Source organism: Crotalus tigris, unplaced genomic scaffold, assembly GCF_016545835.1.
Source record: "Crotalus tigris isolate CLP2741 ecotype Arizona unplaced genomic scaffold, ASM1654583v1 scf7180000017685.4511686, whole genome shotgun sequence".
NCBI classification, from domain to species: domain Eukaryota; kingdom Metazoa; phylum Chordata; class Lepidosauria; order Squamata; family Viperidae; genus Crotalus; species Crotalus tigris.
In genome coordinates this window covers 4,237,159-4,257,170 of record NW_024096565.1, presented here as the reverse complement: position 1 = coordinate 4,257,170, position 20,012 = coordinate 4,237,159, and the positions used below count along the sequence as shown (strand labels likewise).

Below are 20,012 nucleotides of genomic sequence, written 5' to 3'. Positions count from 1 at the left end.
TTAAACATATGTAAAATGGTAGAATACCACGCTCGTCCATCTACTATTCTGTTAAGGTATAAATTAATATAACAACATTTAATCAGTAGTTTCACAGCATTAAAAAAAGTTAACTTGTTACATCAACTAATTTTCCACACATTTTCAGACATTAATCTTTCTGTGATCATACATGATATATACCCACCTCCCTTTTTTGTATAGCAGTGACCTTCTGATTCCAGTCTGTATTCTATAGTTCTCTTTGTTGGAAATTTTAACCAAAAGCTGAATCATCAAATAGTAGTAAATAGAGGATTTTCTTATTTTTTTATTCAAAATGACATGGCTGTTCTTCCTATTTCAATAACCACACTCTTCATTTATTTTTATTTATTTACAATACCAGATCATGTCATAGAATTTAAGAAATACAGGGCACCATTAATGCATATCTAAGTAACTATATATCATCATCATCATCATTTTAGCCATTGTCTATATACATTGCAGGATGAAGGCCTCTTCTGCATGTTTCCAATCTATACAATCTTTTGCCAATACTTGCTGATGTCGTCAATCCATCATGTTTCGTGGATGCTTTTTATCAAGTGGAATTCATTCTATGACTGCCTTGGGTCATGATTGCCATCATTTCTTCTTGCTATGTGACCAGCCCATTTCCATTTCAATTCTTTTACTCTCTTGATGATATCGTATACTTTCGTTTGATCTTAAAGTGGAAATCAACATAGAATGAGATGTACGACAAGGCGATACAATATCACCTAACCTTTTCTCAGCCTATTTTGAAGAAGTGTTTCGCAAACTAGACTGGGCAAAAGATGGAATAAAAATCAATGGCACTTATTTAAATCACTTAAAATTGCAGATAATGTTCTCTTCTCACAAGACCCAGAAGAGCTACAGAGTTGCACAAAGCAGGAGAACCGTTTGGCTTAAAAATAAATCTGAAAAAGAGCCAAGTTATATTTAATAAATTCACTAAATAAAGAAAAAAATGTATATCTGGAGAGGAAATTATATATAGTCCATAGAGATATAAAAAGGGGAAACCTGATAAAATGAACATTGCATTGAAGGGACCAAAAGGTTTCTATAAATTAAGGCTATAAATGAAAAATTTGATAGTCCTTTCAAAGTACCTCAGTCTTATTAATTGATTTTTTTTCTAAAAAAATGCTTTATTAATTTTTAAGAATTACAATCTTTAGTACTTAGTAGACAACGTGTCTGGGTTCACATATTTAACATTAACTTCTTCAATATAAATCTATTCAGTAGTGTACAATCCAGTATTTTTTCCCTGATCCTACTTCCCCATATTTTTTTCCATTTTTTCCTCATTGCACAGTTACAATTCTTGGTACTATTGATGTATACAAAGTTAGATATAAACATCATCATGTTTTACTAATGTTATACAAATAATAATATCAAATTCATAGATCAATATCCTATTTTTCGTGCTCTCATTAAAGTTTGATTTCCCATCAATATTTGAAGTATCTTTGTCAGTTATGCTTTTCTCAATATTAATTACATTTATAGAGCTAAAAATTTTATTCGTACCAATCCTATTTTCATATTTTCATATCAAAAAAGAAAAAAATGCTATTTTAATTCTAAATCATATACTTCATTATAAAAGTCTAATTATATCTAAGGGTCATCCATTCTTTTAATCATATTCAAACAATATTTAAATAAATAATGCCCCCTCTAATAGATCAAATCTTCAATTTTTTAAATCTAACTCTTGCTTTCTTTCTTTGCCAAGTAGCTTTCCAAGCCAAGGCAATTAAATCACCCAGGATTTTTTTATTTTTGTGAAAGTTGCTTGGCATGAGGAAGACAATTTAGGTAGGGTATTTTTTGGGAAGAATTCTGCCCATTTAAGCAACTCCCACTTTCCTTCTCTCTCAATTTGTCTCCCAAGTTATAATATTTCCCTTGACAACTATATGTTCCATTTTTTAAAATCATCTTCCTTGTCATCAGGTGTATTTTGCAGACTTAAGAGGTAAAGAGTCTTTTGCATTTTCATTGTTATGGGTAAGTCTTGCAGTATTTTATTTGTATATGGTAGTTTATATTTCCCTTCTTTTATCTCTTCCATCTCTAGGTCCATTTCCTCTGGTTCATCTTCTGATTTCTAGTTTATTTGTTCATACTTTGTAGTCATTGTCTGGGAACTTTCTAGTTGTAAATTTAATTTGGAGATTCGCACATTTATATTATCTAAATTAGTTTTAATCTCATTATGTCCATTTAATCTCATTATGTCCATTTTTATGTCCTCTTTGTATGCAACAATTGTTTGGTGAATTAGTTGTAGCATAGAATATATTTCCTTCTGAAAGGTGTTTGTTTTTTCTTGAGGCATCATTTCTGGAGATCCTCTAGTATCACCAGTCTCTGTAAGAGTAGAACAAAGTTTCCTCTGGTGTTCTGGTCTTTATATGTAGCCTTTATAATCCAATAGTTCCAAAATACAGGTCCAGTTCCAAAAGCAATATTTTATAGCGATCCTTTATCTCAGACATCCAAAAATTGTCAGTCAGGCAAGGTTGTAATCTACAATGTTCAAAGTGTTCAAAATGTTCAACCTCCATGAAAACAGCTCAAAACTTTCTCCCAGCCAGACGTAATCAAAGGTCAATTTTTTTTTCTCTCCCACTAGCTCTTGAGATTAAAAGTCCAAGCTCAGTAGGTGTTTATAGCCTCAAAAGGTCAGGGTGATAAGTATGTCAAAATATTTTCCTTTATTGCCAGCTGTTCTCCCTTAAGTTAGAAGTCACCAAGCACACTAGATGTCATTCAAAATCCATTTTCTACTCTTAAGAAAAAGGATTGATTTCTTATATTTCACCTCAATGTTTTTTTTCAAAGAGAAAATCTTAACAATTATCTCAGTTCTCAAATTTATCAAAACTGTAGCTCTATGTTACTTCCACTTCAATATTGTGTATTTCTATCCTCCATAAAAATTAAAATGCCACTTCCGTTCATATTCAGAGGTTTTTAGCTTCTTGTGAGCCTTTCCCAGGAAATTCAGTTGTAAAATAGTAAAGAAAGGATCAATATTCTCACCCAGTTCCAAACACGCTGTTTACAATATGCTAATTGGTGCTTTTCTTCTTCAGTTGTCAGCAGCTAATGGCTGGTCATAGAAATGTGGCCAGTCTTTCCACTGCCGATTTGGAGCCTTTTCTTGGATCAAACGGAAAGACTGCTGTCTCTCCATGATTGACGAGACACCCCTCCTTCTTCATTGCTTCTTTGGGGCAACTTTAGGCCCATTTTAGGGCAAAATCGGATGTGGAAGGCAGACCCTGCTTTCCTGCATCCGTCTCACCGCAACGCAAAACCGGAAGTCCTCTTTAGTAATGCAATAAGAATAAGAACACCTCAATCACTAGTGGAGTTTCTATACGGCTAGAGAGAAGAGCTTTCTATGTGGGCCATACAGACTCTTATAGAAATAATCAGAGAGTGCTCAGGGTAAGATTTTCTGATTATTTGTTTGTGTAAGCAATGGGAAAGTTTGGCTTTGTCCAACCTGAATGTCTATGTCCCATATGATCTGCTTAAGTTCTACCAGGTTTTTTTTGCTCAGAATGTTAGACAACATAATCTTGCCAGGACCTTAAAAGAGACATTTTTTTCAGGCCAAATAGACAAACAAGCAAGCCCCTGCTACTTCCCAGTTCTTCAGTGTTCTCCAAACTGTCCTCTTATGGCAGTCTCTGTTGTCTCTGAATAGTTTTAATAAAACAATGTTTTTCAAAGTCCTATTAGTATTGTCCAAAATAATCCAGCCTGCTGTTATATTATGTATGCGTCAACCACTTAAGAGATCTAATTTTAAACCATAGTTCAACAAAGAAGGTGCATTGGTTAAAATGCAGGTAATGCAGGCATACAAGGGAGTACGTAGAGCCAATGATCTCTAGTCCTATGAGATTTTTTCTGAGCATAAAAGGAGATATAAGAAGCTATTAAAGGCAAAAAAAATAACAAATATGCCCAGAAATTCTGGGCAGAGATCCAGCAAGAGATAGCAAACAAAAATCATAGGTTATTTTTATTTCTAATAATCTTCTAAAAATCTTCAGTTAACACAGAACCATAACACAATTAAATCCCTTGACACTTGATACACGCATTTATCAAGTGTATTTTCACCTATTTGCGATTGTATCTCAAGCATTCCTGTATTAGAGGACTCTATTTAAAATGGCCCCCAGTTACTGATGTGGAAATACAAAAAGTAATTACACAACAAAAAATAAAAAATTCTTTCTCTTGGAATTCTTATATCCTTAATAGTGGACATCAAACACTTTTTTTCTTATTATAAATTCCTCTATAGTAAATCCTGGAAGCCAATTTGATGTTGTGGTTAAGGCACTAGGCAGGAAACTGGGAGATTGTGAGTTCTAGTTTCACCTGAGTCACATAGCCAACTGCATGAGTTGGACCAGTCACTCTTTCTGAGTCCTAAGATGCACACAATGGCAAAACACTTCAGAAATCTTGCCAAGAATACTATAAGGACTTGTCCAGGCAGTCACCATATTAAAAAAAAAACTGACTCAAAGGTGCACATGCATACACATACATAATTCCTAAAAACTACTCAGTTCCATCCCACAATATCAAACAAAGGAGTCAAGCTACCATCCAATTAGTTTTCTCTCTGGAATTTGTAAACTGTTGTGTTAGACTTCTCTCTGGATGTATATGTATTATAGTGCCAGAACAGGCAGGATTTGAGAATGAATATTCTATAATAAATCAGTGCCTAGCATTATATCATTATATCATCTGGCAGAAAAATATTAATAAACTTCCAAATGGAGCTGTGATATCACAGTCCTCGAAAGCTCCTTGAAATCTCTACATAGCCTAATTTTTGAAATGATGCATCATCCACATACAAAAGAATAGGGATTGGACAATAAGTGGAGATTGGACAACAAATGTGGAATGGAGGATGAAAATCTGAATTGATAAAAAGTACAATATTGTTAATGTACAGATTAAATAATGGAGTGGGGTGGGGTAGAATACATCCTTATTTAGTTCTCTTATGAATTGGAATAGAATCCCCAAAGTTCCTCAAAAATAAAAAGCTCTGTTTTTCCCCACAAGTTGCTCTGATAATTATCAAGTTGGAAAGTTAATGGCAGACTCATTGAGCAAGTGAAGTTATCTAAATACCTGAGTATTCACTTCCAATCTTCAACATGCTGTGGTCATCAACTATGAAAGGACAAAAAGGATTTCTAGCAATCAACACATTTGCTAGTTGGCAGGGAAATAATTTTGTCTCTGCAGCAACTGAACTATTCAAAGCCAAACTGCAAAATGAATCTCAGATGGGTATTTACAAAAGCTTCTCAGTTCTTGAACAAACCAACAAACTTCTTATAATCAATAGTACGTATCTCATACTCTACTTCTAATACCAGATTAGAACTAGATTGTACATTTATCATAACATGTTCTTGATTCCTTAATGTAGGGGACAGAGAATATTAGTAACTTTGAAGTTTTGCTTTGGAATTAGAAATATATTTTTGACATCCAGTAGATTTTGCTGAGGGAACTAATCCTGAATTTCCCCTATCAATATGTCAATTTCTCTTTGCTTTTAGATTTCTGGAATGTGCTACAGTAGTAGTCTTTTAAAAGTGTACCACATACTTTCTGTGCCCTCTGGCATAGCAAGGATATTTGCTCAAACTCTTGAACCAATTTTCTCATCGGCGGAGCCCTCTAATGAATTTGGAGTTGGAATGGGAGCAACTATTGATATACAGAGGCAACAGCGGATGGAGCTACATGATCGACAGATCTTGATTTCTCAGGTTGCTCAGATGAGGCGACAAAGACAAGTAAAGTCTTTTTTCTGCGTGATATAGTTTATTTGTGAAATGGATTTATCCATTTATAAAGTTAATCCTTCATAGAATTAACAGTCTTTTTACATATTATGGATATGTTCTGTTTATTCACAAAATATTCTTAGTCTATTCTTAAATTAATTAGATAAATCCTTAATGGATTCATTTGCACAACATATCAAATTTATTTTTGATTAATGTTGGTTAGATTTCATGTGTCTGTGTGTGTTTCTTGCTTTAGGATGTTGTTCAAATTCACACTATTTGATCAATTTATAGTTGAATGTATTATGTGAACTCATATAATGGTATCTGTCAGGATTTTCCCTTTCCTCTTTTGTAAAACTCCTCAGAAATTAACTTGTAACTTGACCCAAGAGGACAAACATGACTGAACTGGTCTTATCTTGGGGTGAAGGGGGCATAGGATACAGATAGGACGTTAAAGGTGATTTAAACCAGAGGATATTAAAGGTGATTTGAACTCAGAAGACAAGTGCTTGATGGAAAATTACAGTTTGGTGGCAGACTTCCTGCCTGCAGCTAACACTTAAGTGCCACTGCTCCCACCCTTAAAAAATATATATTTGGGTGAATTTATCCTTAATCATGTTAATTCCATGTGCCATGGAGCGGTTGAGTGAGGATAAGAGTGACTTCAATGTGATCATTAGCTGAGACAAAAGGAAGCTTTTTTTTAAAAAAAAAAACAACTTGATGAATATAAAATTGTTCACGGATCTCATATCTTCCTGATTCAGAGGAACTTAATTTTAGTGGTCTGATCTACATTAACCGCAGAAAAACTTTGGAGTGCCAGTGGCTTTTGCAATCCAGCTTTAAAGTGATGAAATAGTTTTATACTTCCCCTTACAAATTCATTTCCCAGATACCCTTCTTCTTTCATTCATTCAAGTTGCCCAAGATGCTCCTCATCATTGAATGTCTTCACTGACGTAGAAATATAGGAGGTGTATTTAAGTTAAAAGCATGTTTATGAAACTGGTAGGATTCTGCTTCTTCAGAAGCAGAAGGGTTTTAATTCCTTACATTGCCAACCCTTTGCAGTTATCTCCTCCCTGTCACCAGTCCTATTTTTTCCCTTAAATATGTCATGTCTATAGATTTAAAGTGTCATAAAGATTTATTGTTTTATTGTTATTTTCCTTCTCAGTTATATGCATTTCTTTGTAAAGACCAGTTTATTTAATCATTTCAAAATGGTTGTTGTCACCTGTGGAGAATGTATGGAAATTGTTTGAATTTGCAAAAGACTTTTATCACTTTGGGGTTTTGACATCTCTTAGAACAATAGACAATCTCATTTTGACAGTCTCTTTAGCAAATGGAAGACATAGAAGAGACTGGTGATTGATACAGTGTAGTTACAGAAAGAAAAAAAAAGTTTTCCCACCCAACAGTTGGGATCTTAGAGATGGTCCTTAATGACTTGCAGTTCAGAAAATGTCTTTACCAGGATGGGAGATTAAAGGCATATAGTGTGGTTAACATAATTGAAGCAGAATCCAGCATTGGGGACTCTGCAACAAAAGAAAACAGGATGTTGCTTCTTTTCCTGTCTAGGTTTCTTGTGTACAGCTCTTGAAACAAACATAGTAGAAGTTTAGGGGCCAAGAGAGCTGTGGTACTTATTTCCTTTTATTCTCCAGCTTCCTCAAACTACCAGAAGGATCAAAGCAAAGTCTAGCCTAATAGGTCCTTGTTATTTCAGACAACTTGCTTCTTAAACCATGTGAAATTTCACTGGAAGCTTCCATTATAACAGGATTTTCAATAATAAGTATTAATCTTTGCCCTCATCAAAACTCTTCCATCTATTAATAGATATTAGTGGTTTAAGGCTGTGTGATGGAATGGACAGCTGAAGAAGTGGGGGGAGGAGGATGGTAGTAGTATTCAACATCCCAGAAAGGAGGCAGACTGCAGTCCTGAACTGGATGGGATGGGGGAGGCTGGAAAAAGTTTACCAAATAGCAGCATTCAATGGCATTCTGATTTGTAAAGGACATGACCTCTTTCCATATATCCATAGTTTAAGCATTCCTTGAAAGAAGTAACTCTTTAAAATCTACATGTGATTTGTTATGTAGATTGTCATTTCTATCTGAAATCTAAATTGGATTTTGGCAGCTCTAACCTGTTTCTTTTGAGCACAAGGCCTGATACATATGCCGACATGTTTTCTTATGAACATGAACTGGAGTTTTACATTTTTTTTTGGCTTTACATTTTTCATTCAAAATAATTTTATGCACAAATCTACTATTTGATCCCAAAATTATTTCCTTTTTTTTTTTCACTTTTTTGGGTGATGTTACCCAGCATTCACAAGAATAACAGATTACTTTCCAGGGAGGATGTTCACACACTCCTCTATTCCAAAGCAGATCTTTCCAACAGCCATGGCTGAAGATCACATGTGCAATGAGATTACCCCTAGCCCTTCCCTTTTTGATAGAAAATTTTAAAAAAGAAACACAGGAACCAAGTGTGAGAAGAGAAATGGGAATTATTCCACCTTCCAGCAGGCTCCAAATTAACTCCCTCCAATCTTCAGAGATAATGGAAGAGAAATCCAAGAAGAATTCAGATAGAGGAGGATCTATTTTAAACAAGTTTCTTTAAAAGGATAAATTAAAGCAATAGCTAGAAATATTGGGTAAGATTATAACCTTGATTGTATGTTTAAGTTTAATATGTTGTCTCTGTACTAATTGTTTATCATTAGGAATCTTTTTACAAAGCCATTGCCTTATATTTTGCTATGATTTGAGCAAGGTGAGGTGACCACCCTGAAGATAGGTGGTAACAGCATAACTGCAAAGCTTCTACATCAAGGGAAGTGTATAGACCCACAGGCCTGAGGAGGAGGGTAACACCTCCAGTCTTAGCCATGCTATACATTCCATAGCATTTTCTCTTCCTTTATTTTGGCCAGTTATTTCAGGGGTCTCCAACCCCCAATCAATGGACCAACACCAATCTGCAACATGCCGCACAAACAAGTGAAGCCACATCCATGGGATGCAGACAACACACAAAACCACACCCCCTCTGGTCCACAGAAAAACTTCTCTCCACAGAACCGGTCCCTGGTACCCGCTGTTATTTCATATCCTCCATTGACTAGATAAGTTCAGAATATTGAGTTTTCTTGGAGAGAAGAGTGAAAATTAAAATATCTGTGGCCTCCTTTATGACTTATTACAGGGCTGTGCACTGGTATCATGAAATATTTATTATTTTGAGATTGATTGAGGGCTTTCAGAGCTTATTATCCTAGTAGGCCAGCAACACGGCAACGTTTAAAGTTTAATTTCTAGGATAACCTCTACAAGATAATGATACTTTACAAGCAAGACAAATATACCCTTTACAAATGGTAACAAAATAGGGAACAATAATTTAAAGAATTCTAGGAAGCTACCCCCTGGTACTTTTGCTCTGTTACATCCTGAAAAGACGGATACCCTGTGCAAAGTTAGAAGAAAGCGGAAATTAACTTATCACGAATTCCTGTTATCTGACCTTTAGATGGAAGGCAGGTAGCTAGGTCTCCCAAAAATAGGAGCTTATTTTTCCATAAATGTTATCCTGTTGTTTTATAAAATGAAGGTTTAGTTATTTAATTTGTGATTTCTAAACTTCCTGTAATTAGATCTAGTCTTACAAAACTATCCATTCAGGAAAAATATCACCATGTAGGGGTTGAGGAACTCTCTAGCTCTTCTTCTTAACCTGGAGTATAAAAATAAGAAATCAGATTTTACTTCAGAAATAAATGCTATCTTGAAGTGACAAAGACCTTCAATAATGGTCATAAAACAGGAATGCACTTTTAGAACATACCTGTTCTTCACACGCTTACTTAGCTTTGTCAATACTATGTCTCTGTTTATTATGATGGTCATTTGCCAAAGTAGGAGACAATTCCATGACCGACTGATAAGCTGGTCATGGACTGAAATATAATTATCTAATCACGACAGAAGGACAGAATTCAAACTGAAAAATAAAGTAAAATAAGACAGTAGACAAGTGAATTGCAAAAACAAACAAAAATATAAATAAAACACTTTAACTTTAAATGTAAAAATGAATCTAAAAATTAGAGAGACTTAAATGATTAACCATAAATTTGTTTGAATCCTGTATTTATATAAAATAATTTTTAAAAACTAGAGTGGAAATTTAGTTTTTTAAAATAGTTTAGAGTAAGATCTGAGAGCAAACCCAACATTGATAATCTTTTTAGAATACCTTAACTGATTGGGAGGATATTAAATTAATATATTGTTCTAAAAAGAATTAATGCTTTGGATGCCATTTCCCAGGATATTTGATGAATTAAGAATAAAGTGGCAAATAGCATTGTTTCCCTGTTAAGCATATAGCGACATTAATATGGAGATTAGATAAAGTAAGATATAAATATTATTCCAATAAAATAGAGAAGGAGGTCAGGTAAAGCAGCAGTAGAAGCAAATCATTCTGTCAGTTTAGCAAAGAAGATTTTAACTTCCTGTTCAGTAAAAAAAGGTTTGTTTTTTTATGTTTTTGCTGCTTGGTAACAGTGATTACATAACATAAGCTGAATTATCTTCGACCAATTGATTGAGAAAGACATTTTGCAAGAAATATATCTATTCTGAGATATAGAAATTGTTACAAGATCTGTTTCTCATGTTATGGCACTTCAATTGTGGTATACTTTACCGACAGAATTTTCATCTGGCTGATTTTCTCTGATTTTTAAGATACAAGTAATTTGAGCTTCTGCTCTGTATAGGTTTACTTTAGAACACAGGTGTCCAACCTTGACAACATGAAAAGACTTGTGGACTTCAACACCCAGAATTCCCCAACCAGTATGGCTGGTTAGAGAATTCTGGGCTTTGAAGTCCACAAGTCTTAAAGTTGCCAAGATTGGACACCCCTGCTTTAGAACATATTTGAAAGCTGCAAAGGCTGTCTTTCCTTTGATAATACTACATAATTCAGCAAGATGCTGTAATCAGTGCCAGATGAATTAAAAATACTCAGCACTGTATGTATTTAAAATTTATGGATAAACTTTATACATACATACATACTTCAGATAGTATTCAGACCCCCTTCACTTTTGTCAATTTTGTTATGCTGTAGCCTGATTCCACAGTTGTTGAAATTCATTTTTCTCATTAATCTACATTCAGTACCCCATAATGACAAAGTAGAAACAGAATTTTAGAAATGTCTGTAAATATATTTTAAAAAGAAAAAACTGAAATATCACATTGGCATAAGTATTCAGACCCTTCACTCAATATTTTGTTGAAGCACCTTTGGAAGCAATTACAGCCTCAAGTCTATAAAGAGGTGTGTGCCTTTCCAAATCATGTCTAATCAATTTAATTTATCACAGGTCAACTCCAAGATGTAGAAACAAGTCAGCAACGATCAAGAGAAATGGGGGGGAGGGCACCTGAGGTAAAGTTCAAGTGTTGTTGCAAATGGTCTGAATACTTATGCCAATGTGATATTTCAGTTTTTTCTTTTTAATAAATTTACAGACATTTCTAAATTTCTGTTTTCACTTCGTCATTATGGGGTATTGGGTGTAGATTAATGAGAAAAAAATGAATTTCACCATCTGTAGAATCAGAATGCAGCATAATAAAATCGACAAAGTGAAGGGGGTTTGAGTATTTTCTGAATGCACTGTGTGTGTGTGTGTCAATGTGTGTATTCCTTGACTTACAATAATTCATTTAGTGACTGTTCAAAGTTACAATGACACCAAAAAATGACTTATGACCATTTTTCATACTTATGATCGTTGCAGCATTCCCGTGGTACATGATTTACATTTGGATGCTTTAAAACTGGTTCATATTTATGATGGTTGCAGTGTCCCAGGATCATGTGATTCCCCTTTTGTGACCTTCTGACAAGCAGTTAATGGAGAGGCCAAATTCACTTAACAGCAGTATTACAAATGTAACAACTGTAGTGATTCATTTAACAACTGTGGCAAGAAAGGTCATAAAATGGAGCAAGACTCACTTAACAACTATCTTGCTTAGCAACATTAGTTTTGGGTTCAATTGTGGTCATGAGTCAAGGACTACGTGTGTGTGTGTAGAGAGAGAGAGATCAAATGGGAGAAGTTAACATCAAGAGAGGAATCTTCCAAGGAGACTCACTACCATTACTGCTGTTTCTCATTGTACTGATACCTCTGTCAACAATACTGAATAACTCAGGTCATGGTTATCAAACATCAGAATCATCTTCCTGACTATCCCACCTCCTTTACATGGATGATCTGAAACTGGAAGAACATCATCTGAAATAGAATCACTGCTCAACACTGTCCATACATACAGCCAAGATATTGCAATGGAGTTTGGACTGGAAAAATGCATCATTCTCACCATCAAATAGAGAAAAATAGTGAAAACTAAAGGAATCAAGATGCCCTATGGAAATAACATCAAGAGTCTGGATGAAGATGTTATTACAAGTACCTGGGCATACTTCAAGCAGGCAATATCAGACACATTTGAAGTCAAGAGAAAGGTTAGAAGTGAATACATCAAGAGAATGAAGAAGATCTTAAAGTGGAGAAAATACCATCAAGGCAATCAACATCTGGGCAATTCAAATTATTAGATACATAGCTGGAATAGTGGACTAGATTGAAGCAGAACTAAAAGGACAGAAAGACCAGATAAATAATGACAATGAATCATGCCCTTCATCTTCACAGTGACATTGACAAACTCTACCTACCAAGGAAAATATGTGGGCATGGAATGTTGCAAGTACATCAGATGGTTGAAGAAGAAAAAAGAGCATTGGAAGAAGGACAGTGAAGAAGATGCACTGAAGCTAGTACAGTATACCAGGAAGGCTCACTGACTCCTGGAGAGACCAAACTGGCCTACAAGAAAGATAAAATGAAGAATATAATGGCATGAAAGACAAAACATTACATTGCCAGTACAAAAAATAGCAGGGAAAGTAGATAATAACAAGACCTGGCAATAGCTAAGAGCAGGAAAATTGAAGAAAGAGACTGAAGGATTAATTCTGGCTGCACAAGACCAAACCTTAAAAACAAATACATACAAAACCAGAATTGAGAGGACAGCAACAGATAGCAAGTGCCTCCAATGTAAAGAAGCTGAAGAAACAGTGGACCACCTGGTTAGCTGCTTCAATAAGATCTCCCAGACTGTCTATAAGCAATAGCATGACAAAGTGGCAACAATGGTGCATTGGAAGATCTGCAAAAAATATCATTTGCTTGTAAGCAAGAACTGGGATCATAGAAAATGAAGAAACTAAATCATTCTGGGACTTTAGAATTCAAACAGATAGGCACCACACAGACACACACACACACACACACAGAGAGAGAGAGAGAGAGAGGGAGGGAGAGAATAAACAATTGTCAATAAAAAGACAAAAAAAATATCCGGATAGTGGACATGGCAGTATGCTGGAGACAGCAAAATAGAAGAGAAAGAACTGGAGAAGATAACAAAATACAAATATCTGCAAATAGAAATAGAATGATTGTGGCAAAAGCAAGCGAAGGTAGTACCAATAGTAATAGGTGCCTTCGGTGCAATCCCAAAACAACTGGAGCACCACTTGAACACCATTGGCATTGACAAATTCACCATCAGTCAATTGGAAAAGGCGGCTTTACTTGGAACAGCTTCCATCCTGTGACAATATCTGTAACATCATCAAATTTCCAGATCTGTCTATCCCTGGTTGTTGGAATTGATAAATAGACAAAAATGCCAAATCTTGGCTGAACATCTGGCTGATTGTGCAATAATAATAATAACTCCCTTTCCCTCTTGCTTAACCCTTCTATGCTTGATTGGATTTGGATTTGGATTTATAGTGATTTTATTGTGTTAAAGTGACGTTATTGTTAAATTTGTGGTGAACTTCCTTCTTAAGTGATAGTCATTGAATGTGCAAAATGAGTCTAATTAGTTAACTTTTTGGCTATTAAAGTTTTGATTTAATTTTGCTTGCTGCGGTTGTGCCACATATTAGTCGCATTAATAAGCATGAATATAGCAGGATTCACAGCCACAAAAATGCTTTTAGCATTCACTATTTCTGACTTTGGGGGGGGGGGTATGTTACAAAATGCTATCCTAGCAGTGACAACATTCTGTTCTTAACATTATCTTATATCCATTCTAAAAAAGAATGTGCTTTGTGCTTGTTTAGTTTGTTCCAAGGACAGCATTTTTCATTTAAACCATGGGTGTCCAATCTTTTGGCTTGTCTGGGCTGCATTGAGTGAAGAGTTAATATATATAAATAACAAACTTCCTTTATTTTTTATGATCTTGTGGTCTGCATTACTAGCTATCCAGGATTGCATATGGCTACATATGGTGGGTGAGACACATCTGACTTAAACCTTTTGAAAAACAGTATGGCTAGTATATTTTCTAGCCATGACAATCTAAGCCAGTGGTTCTCAACCTTTTTAATGCCGTGACCCCAACCGGTCGTAAGTCGAGGACTACCCAACTGGTCGTAAGTCGAGGACTATCTGACCGGTTGTAAGTCGAGGACTTTCCCTGCCCGGGAGCACCGCGCATGCGTGGTGCTGCCCCCTGCGTCGGCGGAGGCGTAGCTGGCAAGCGGCAGAGACGGCGCAGGCCGACCACTAGCTGGGCCACCAGCTGGGCCAGCCCAAGGGAGGTAAGGCACCCGCCAGGCCCCACGCGTGCCAGCAACCCTCCCTGCGCCCACCGGCCTCCCACCTCCCACCCCTGGCCCTCTTTTGCTTACATTTTTAGTAGTTGCTCAGCAGGGGTGGAAACTTCCAGACAGCTCGCCTTCGCTGCAGACAACTTGCAGCACCGTTTGCAGAATGGGACTTTTGGCGGGCTCAGCAGGGCAGAGACAGCCTGGACAATTCCTATTGGCTTTTGAAAGCCAATAGAATTAGGCTCTATTCAAGAGAGTCTATTCTATTGGCTTTCAAAAGCCAATAGAATAAAAGGGAGTAGCACAGCCAAGGAAAAGGGGGGGAAAATGATGGACTGCGTTGTTTGGTGACCCCCGTGAAATGGTCGTTCGACCCCAAATGGGGTCCCGACCCACAGGTTGAGAACCACTGATCTAAGCAAACCTTTCTCAATTTGGACTCATACTGATGTTTTGGGTACTAATGATTTGAATATCCAGCCAGCATGATCAGATTTGTAATGGTAAACATCTCCAAAGAGTCAGATTGATGAAGCCTGAACTGAACTAACAAGAAGATTACAGGTAGTCCTTGACTTACAACAGTTCATTTAGTGACTGTTTGAAGTTACAAAGGCACTGAAAAAAGTGACTTATGACCATTTTTCACACTTACAACTGTTGCAGCCCCCTGGTTACATGATTTACATTTGGATGTGTAACAATTGACTCACGTTTATGATGGTTGCAGTGTCCCAGAGTCATGTGATCCCCTTTGCGACCTGACAAGCAAAGTCAATGGGGAAACCAGATTCACTTAACAACTGTGTTACTAATTTAAGCACTGCAGTGATTCACTTAACAAATGTGAAAAGTCATAAAATGGGTCAAAACTCACTTAACAAATTTCTCACTTGACAACATAAATTTGGAGCTCAATTGTAGTTGTAAGTTGAGGACTACCTGTGTATAGTTAATAAATTCGGAAGTTTCTGAAAATTATTTTGAGTTATAGTGACAGTGAAATTTACAAAAACATGTGAGATAAAAATAGAGTTAGTACCTTTATAGCACAACTTTACACATACAGGTTCAGATGCATATAACTGCGGTCTCTCAGTGCTAATGAGAAATATCCTTTCTTATTTGTCACATACAGTATCTGGAGATACAATAAGAATGTATTTTGGGGATCTATTAATGACATAATATTTAACATCTCTCTAAAGATGTTGGAATTTTGAAATGAGGCAGCATATTTACATTCCAATTAGCTACAGATCACAAAAAGACAGTAAAAAACAAAAACAACATAGAATTAAAGAACAGGGGTTCCTGTGTTGTTGCAGAATCTGTAGGGTTGTAGAATCTGAACTATATTTTCAAGCACTTATCATCATTGGCATAGTAATTGGGCATAGTAATTCAGCAACATCTGAAGGCAGTCAGGATTTTTACATTTCAAGATAAGACCATTTTCCTCTTATCATAAGAAAATACAATTTAAGTACTCTAAATTATTTCATTGGTCACTTAACACAGGAGTAAAACAATACATCTTATAATTTTTGTCTACAGCTGTGAGAGCAAGTTCTCATGCACTAATAAGCAAACAGTTCAGTTCACTACCAAAACAAGAGAAATGTAGAAGCCTTTCCTAACCCTAACCCTAACCCTAGCCCTTCACCTGAAAGAGAGTAACTTCTATTTCATTGTATCACTATCATAGAAGAAAAAGAGCCAAGAATTTGAATCTTGATTTCAGTATAAATAAAGCTCACACATTTGATACATAGCAGTTGCTGGAATTCTTTCATAATTATTTTTATAATGTTAGAAGAAACCTAATTAATTTGAGTTTTGGTGTCTTTAGTTTAATTGTACAGTTTCTTGCCTAGCCATCAAGAAATTTAACAAATGATAAATTTTCTTTATCATACCAATTGCAGTGTTGATATTGTATCTTGATAGTGCTTTATCATGCAAAATGTGCCTTAGATAATTTCCAAGCTCTCACACAATCTCAAGTAAAATCAAACGAACTGTTTTAAAGTTCATGACCTCTATAATTGCCACTGTTTTAAAAATGAAAAAAAAGAAATGCTAGTTTTTATTATGTTATTTTATTAGTATTCAATGATTTGCCTTTAAAACATTGAGTGAACTATTCCTTTAATTGATTTTTAAAATGCTTATGTTTTTTAATTTGAATCTTTTAACCTAATATAATAATTGTACAAAATGCTGGTCTGTGATTATAAAAATAAAAATTACGGGCTAGTGTATGTTCCTTAAAAATCATTAAAGACTACATAGCTGCTCATTATGCTTTCGCATAATGCTTTTTAGTAATTTAGCAAAGATGTAGACTAGTTTACCAGATTATTTAAAATTTAACACCCAAGGGGAACAAACATAAAAACAAAATTTAAATGAGATTCTTTTAAGGAGTAACTGTTGAAAAACAGGAACTTATATTTTTCTAGCACCTTCAAAATAACATATCCCCTAATTGATTTTAATGGACATTGGGTGGCAATACAATACTGAACTGCTAAGCTGATAAACGTGTGTTATTATCTTAAATATATATCCCATATTTAGTGTTTTAAGCTTGAATCATGAGTGTAAGGTTGTAAAATGGGGCAAAACTCACTTAATGTCTCACTTAGCATCAGAAATTTTGGTCTCGATTGTGGTCGTACATTGAGGATTACCTAGTCCCAAATGCTGAAAGTACTGCCATAGAAGCTTGAAAACCAAAGATGAAGCATACAGAGATACCAAGACTGCAACTTTCTGAAAACAGGAGAGTTTAATGGTCAGGTGTAAGGAACCTAATATTTATGCATTCTATAGGCCAGTCCTTCAGAGTTGAAGGAACCAAATCAAATTTACAGTGAAAGAAGGAATCAACCATGAACGTAGTGTAGGGAACTTCCACTGGCGCCTAGAAAGGTTGGTTCTGTGGTCGAATTTTTGCAGAATTTCTTTAATTATTCATTTTTACATAATTCCTATAATTTGCTGTTAGTTTTTAATTTGAAAGTTAATTCATACTCAGCTGTGTTTTTTGTATTTAAGACCAATGTGAAATTTTTTCTTTGTAGGGTGGAATGGTTAATTGGAATCGTTTCTTTCCTCCTTTACGTCACCGACCTAATGCAAATTATTTGGATAATCACCCAACTGTGCATGAGGGACAGCCTCCAGCTCAAGTTTCTGAAGAACAGGTAACATCTGCTTTTTATGAGAAAAAAAACCACAGTATTTTAGACTCATGGTTCTGCTAAGCTTAAGCTCATTAACAGCTTTCCATGCTCACTGCTCAGTACTATAAGATATGAGTAACTGCATATGCCTTATTCGCATGACCTCTCTTCGCTAAATATAGGGAATGACTCATACACATTATACAGCATGAATTATTCCAATGTACTGTATGCCTAGTACTCAAAATATAAGAATACATCTAAACTGCCAGATAATGTATCATTGAATTGTGCATTATATTTTCAAGTACTGGAACAGTATCTTCTTTAAATGTTCCATCTACTTTGTACATTCAGAAATGGGAGTGTTCAGTTAGAGTAGGGGTGTCAAACTCGCAACGTCACGTGACGTGTCGCAACATATCGTGACTTTTTTGCCATTGTCGGCAATGGGGTGGGCGCGGTTTCGCTATGATGCATCCGGCCCATGAGCCAGCAGTTTGACACCCCTGAGTTAGAGGGTATTTTTCAAAGTTTACCTGCTTTCAAGACCTTGTGTTAAAAGGAAAATTAATTGTGCATTTAATAGACTGAGAATTGTGGAAAGTATCACATAAAAATATTTACCCTACTAGCAACATCAAAATATGTGAGGTATCTAAGGGCTTTATTTAAGCTTGTTTACATATTTTTAAATTATGATTATACACAGTCTACAAATGCATATGGGTAAGTTTTTCTTTAAATACATTATATTCTAGCAGACCCAGTACACAGAGGTATGGAGGGGAAGGAAAGAAAAGAAAATAAGCAAGCTACATTTCCATTCTTTCATAAAATTATACAATGAAGATTTGCATTTGAAACTTGGGAGAGGGTCCACTGTTCCTTGGAATTAGCTGGGACAGTGGAGGAAGCCTTATTGTTTAGATTCTCAGGGTTTATTCAGCTGGAAGCCTCTGGTAAAGCTGAACACAGAACCCTAGGACATGAACTTCCTAAAAACAAAGTAGCAATCTGGCAATTAGTTCTAGATTAACTGACTCGGGGGCTTCCCTGTCTCACTTGTCCCTCTGATTCATTATTGTAATTGGAGAAAATGAAACTTGAAGACAGTGACAAATACTGATCATTTTCTGTTCTTTAAAACTTTTTAAAGTTAAGATTCATACTGTCTTTTGGGAAATTTTGAATCATTTAAAAATACATTTTCCATTTGAGAATTATCCATTCTTCATCACAAAATGACAAAATAGAAAGAAAAAAGTTAACTGTTCAACAATAACAAAATAATAAATTATTTAATGGGAATTGGAACTATATATGTTAAAAAAGAGGTTTAGAAGGTTTAATAAAAAAAATCTCTTAAAATTGAAATAAATTCTTATTAAATATAAAAAGTGAAGGTTTTAGATTTTAATAATCACAGATGTGGCTGTTCTGGAATTATCAACTTACAGAATTTCCAAACAACCTTATTTTTAAAACAAATTGAATAACATCAGGAAATGAGTTACAAGCTTTTCATATTGGCATTCTGGGGGGGGAAAGCTTGTGATTTGTTTTTATAACTGTAGCAGCTCATAAACTTAATATTAAAATGGTTTTTTTCCCAAATCCCCACCATGGATTTGCCTGGTAAATCTGAGCCAAGTCAGGAATTCAGCAATAGATTTCAATATTCATGTTGTGATAGGTAGGTTGTTAAGATTTGGGGCAGTATGTCCAATAACACTGAACTATCTGAAAAAAAAATAAAAAGGAGTTCTGTTTTGCTTCATTACATCATCTCATAAACTTGGGGGAAAGAATAGTAGGAAAGGCAGAACACAGCTAGGATGGCTCCAGCTTTTGCTCTTTCCCTTCTTATTGATTTGGGCTGATTTTCTCTCTTTCTTTCAAGAGGTCAGAATGGAGTAAGATAAACTGAGCTGAAAGGGAATGAGTACAGTAGCCTAGTCTCAGTGTGTCCATGGTTAAGGTGGACTTGGATTTGGATCTTCTCACTCCTAAGGAAACACCTTAATGCTACTATACCATATGGGTTCTTTTGTTTCTCCAATGCAGAATAGGCTGATTGGTGGGCTGCTCATAGTGCCCTTGCCCAGCCAGCCCAGATGTTACTATGTTGAATAGCATGGATGGCTGCCCCATG

At 35.4% G+C, this 20,012-nt stretch overlaps 1 protein-coding gene across 6 annotated transcripts in view; it reads left to right on the top strand.

The window, feature by feature from the left end:
* The window catches only part of UBAC2 (UBA domain containing 2), a 129,112-nt gene that overhangs the window by 105,012 nt on the left and 4,088 nt on the right, over nucleotides 1-20,012 (top strand). For 5 of the 6 annotated variants that reach the window (XM_039337785.1, XM_039337784.1, XM_039337788.1 and 2 more), the window contains 2 exons: nucleotides 5,664-5,903; nucleotides 17,756-17,878. In XM_039337785.1, coding sequence (XP_039193719.1) covers nucleotides 5,664-5,903; nucleotides 17,756-17,878 — 363 coding nt within the window. The remainder of the gene's footprint in view (nucleotides 1-5,663; nucleotides 5,904-17,755; nucleotides 17,879-20,012) is intronic. The other variant, XM_039337789.1, reaches the window with a different exon arrangement.